At 43.5% G+C, this 3,627-nt stretch overlaps 1 protein-coding gene across 1 annotated transcript; it reads left to right on the forward strand.

Annotated features, from left to right (window-relative positions):
* Window positions 1–2,548: 2,548 nt before the first annotated feature.
* On the forward strand, window positions 2,549–3,621 carry LOC116379815 (neutrophil cytosol factor 4-like). Its single transcript, XM_031841785.1, has 3 exons — window positions 2,549–2,677; window positions 3,102–3,186; window positions 3,280–3,621. The coding sequence occupies exons 1-3, from the start codon at window positions 2,646–2,648 to the stop codon at window positions 3,526–3,528; spliced, it is 366 nt and encodes a 121-aa protein (XP_031697645.1). The 5' UTR covers window positions 2,549–2,645; the 3' UTR covers window positions 3,529–3,621.
* Window positions 3,622–3,627: the final 6 nt, after the last annotated feature.

The following is a 3,627-nucleotide window of genomic DNA, read 5'->3' on the forward strand; positions in this document are numbered from 1 at the left end:
ATCAAGAGAGAAGTAGAGTCATTTTCTCATAGACTTCTATACAGCCACTCTGGCCATCCAGCTATGCTGATTTGAATGTTAATGTCTGTTCTACTCCTATTCTATTTCTATGGGACCTAAGCTTCAAACTGTGACGCTATGGGTTCCCCTCAAACATCGGTGTTGGATCGTCTCAATATACGCTCACTACGTGCATAGACCTTGTTTCTTATGATTGACAGTCTAAGTTAACAGAATTCTACCCAATAACCATCAATTAAAAGACAAACACACACACACACACATACTCGCACATTTGTTACTGTATGTTTTGTCTCACAGCTTGATTAATGTTAACAATACAATTTATTCATGGAGAGCTTTTCATGGTACTCAAAGACACTTTATGCAGTTAAATTACCAAATAAATCACACTACACTAGGCCATGGTTGGTGTTCAAATACTAACACAACAACCAAAACAATGTAAGGCAACAACATAACGCAACAACATAACGCAACAACGTAACGCAACAACGTAACGCAACAACGTAACAAAACAATGTCACAAAAAACAAAACAATGTAGCAAATAAGCGTAACGCAACAACAGAAACAATATAATTCAACAATGTAACACATCAACCGAAACAATGTCATGAATGTAAAAAGCGTAAGGTCAGTGTGTGCCTTTGGTTTCACACGGACATGAGCAGTGGTCTGAGTGAAGTCTTGTGTTAGTTTGACCCGTCCTACCTGTCCTGCAGGAGGACTTACTCGTTATTATAGCATGGAACTTTCAATAAATACTACACAACTCGCTCTGACCGAATCCAAAAACGTGGACATTCAACGTACCCGTGGTTTTTAGAAACTGAAAAATGTAAATTGATCCAGCTCAGGCTCTGACAGAGAAGGACTCATTCTGTGTCTTTAGGTTTGACTTGTTTGGTTCAGTCTTTAGTTTACTTTGATTCGTCTGTTTCTCCTTAAATAAAAGGTGAAAACAGAAGCTGAACAGTATGTTGTTTACTAAATGTTAACGTGGTCTCTCGCCAGCACACACTGCAGTAATGCTGTGTGTTTGTGACGTGGATGAACCGTCTGCCACCGTGTGACGGTTCAGAGTGGGAGGCTGGGAGAGGCGGCCAACAGTCACCATCTTGTTCACAGCGTTTACACTAATCACTCAAATTGAATGTGGGCGTTATTCATGGAGGTTTGGATGGAGCGCATGGCAGCGCTGGTGGGAATGGACGGAGGAGGAGCTCTGGAGGTGCGACTGTGAACTCTGGAGTGAAACAGAAGCTCTGTAGGAATAATGAGCTTCCTGAGAAGTGCTCGGGGACTCCCAGAGGCTACTATTTATACTAAGATCTTCAAAACTCATTTGCAGTCGGTGGTGTTGGTACAGTGACCTCTAGAACAAGGAGGGGATTCAGAAACAGCTTCAAAATGAAACTTATTTATATCCATGATTTTCTCAGCTAATACAACAGCCAGTGATATGGTGTTTACTGCACACTGACAGTACAGAGATCAGAGATGTGATGCACGTTAGATTATTGTACCACTTGGTAAGTGTTCCCTCCTGTAACTCCTCCTGTGTTTATTATGTCCAGGCCTTTCTGCTCCACATTACTGAAGGTGAAGAGGTGATGAGACCACATCACAGCCGTTGATCGGATCAGCACGACAGAAAAAAGGCAAATGTGACTTTTAGGTCCTAAACCACGTTGTTGTTTTTGCCAGCGATACTAATTGCCGATCATTGATGATTGTTATTGGCAGATGCAGATCCTTTTGTTGTTGTTGGTGTTGTTGTTTTGCCACAGTCCCAAAAATCATTATTATGTTTACAGAAGTATAATAATGTGCTTAGAGCTCGTGTTATGAAGTTAAACAGCTCATAATTCATCTCTAATATCTATTTTATATTCATAAACATCTCCTTCAAACTACTGGATTTATTCAAGTTTGTCACCAAAACTACATTTTACAGATGACATGTGAACACATCAGTTAAAATTTACCTTCAGCCAGTACTCAGTACGTTACACCACGAGTAGACATGGGTTACTGAACAGGGTTACTGTGCACAGCCCCCAAAGTGTCAGGGCCCCCAGGTCCTTCAACAACTACATGTCCTTCAGAGAGACACTTACAGACCAGCAAGAGACTCAAAACCACCACAAAGAGACAAGAAACTACAGGATGTTTGATATGTTTGGGCCAATGTAGCATCACAAAACACACATATTGTGTGGATGTATTGAACCTGTTTACACTGGATGTAACGTGTGTGTGTGGGACCAAACGCTGCATTCTGCCACAAACCACTAGAGGGCCACTAGAGCTCACACACTGTCCCTGTAACTGCTCAGGTCAGACTCCATGAAATAAGGCTTTGATTTAAATCATCCTTACAAGTTGTGACGCTCTACCTGTTGCCTGAGGTTACGTCATAACCTTCCTGCCGTGTCTCACGTGCACACCTGTGCCCCAAAGGCCCCGCCCCCCGCCGCCCAAACGAACGCACGCTTCCTCTGTTTTATTACGTTGAAAGGGAACTGTGGCTTCCTGCTGCCTGATCCTCTCCGCTGCAGACGGATCAGAGTGAAGCTTCTCTCCGCTCACGACGTGTAGAGTTGCTCTGCAAACATCAGGATGTCTGTGCCGCAGCAGCTGCGAGAGGAGAGGTGAGCTGCTTCTACTCCTCGTGTCTGAGGCTCCACAGTCTCTATAGCGCTGATACAATATCACAGTGTCATATCAGTTACTAGTGAGCTTCCTCTTCACATTGGAGAGGCTGACTCTGTGTGTTCGTTTCTATCTCAGAGAGAAATGTGTGTTTTATGTTGAATTGTTTTGCTCATTAATACATGCAACATGTAAAGTGTGTTGAAACTGCGACAGAAGAGAAAGAAATGGCAAATATGTCGCCTCTGGTGTGTCTTCAGATATCTGACTTTAACTCTCTGACATTTAAAGGTTTAATATCAGGATTTAATATCATAAACACTTTGTTTCAGATCTGATGACTTGAAAATAATGGGATCAAAATGCATTTCTCCAGCAGCAATGCCTCCATAAACTCATTCAGGTTGTGTCTTCTGTTCTCAGTGACTTTGATCAGCTGCCTCATAACATCGCCATCAGCGCCACCATCGCTGATGTGGAGGAGAACAAAGGCTTCATCGATTACTTTGTACGTTTTCTTCCAAAGGAATCACCACGAACTGTTCACCGAGCCTAGAGAAAGAGAGAAAGCGTCTCGTTCACGTCTCTGTTTTGTCCCCAGATGTTTGTGATGGAGGTGAAGACTAAAGGAGGGAGCAAGTACCTCACCTACAGGAGGTACAGAGAGTTCTTCAACCTCCACCAGGTCCTCGAATCCAAATACTCCCCTGAAGACCCGGAGAGGCCCGGTCCAAACACCTGCGTCCTGCCGTCTCTTCCAGGTGAGCGGTGTCTGGTTTCCACATTGTTCACATTCACTGTCTGTGAGGCCCTCGGCTGCACGGACAAGTTATCAGACCTCCAATGCTGATAAGCTTCCTGTTGACATGGATTGAACCTCCTGAATAAATGTCTGAGTGACATAGAGACGTCGTATACGTCTCTGGTAGAGACCTGTCAATCACTGTGT

Source organism: Anarrhichthys ocellatus, unplaced genomic scaffold (genome assembly GCF_004355925.1).
Source record: "Anarrhichthys ocellatus isolate YVR2014 unplaced genomic scaffold, GSC_Weel_1.0 scaffold5267, whole genome shotgun sequence".
NCBI lineage: Eukaryota > Metazoa > Chordata > Actinopteri > Perciformes > Anarhichadidae > Anarrhichthys > Anarrhichthys ocellatus.

Excerpts from the sequence above, each read along its gene's own strand:
- LOC116379815 (XM_031841785.1), top strand. The coding sequence starts at position 2,646 with ATGTCTGTGCCGCAGCAGCTGCGAGAGGAGAG. Across the intron at positions 2,678-3,101 it reads CAGCAGCTGCGAGAGGAGAG|TGACTTTGATCAGCTGCCTC; the intron begins GTGAGCTGCTTC and ends TTCTGTTCTCAG. Across the intron at positions 3,187-3,279 it reads AAGGCTTCATCGATTACTTT|ATGTTTGTGATGGAGGTGAA; the intron begins GTACGTTTTCTT and ends TTTTGTCCCCAG.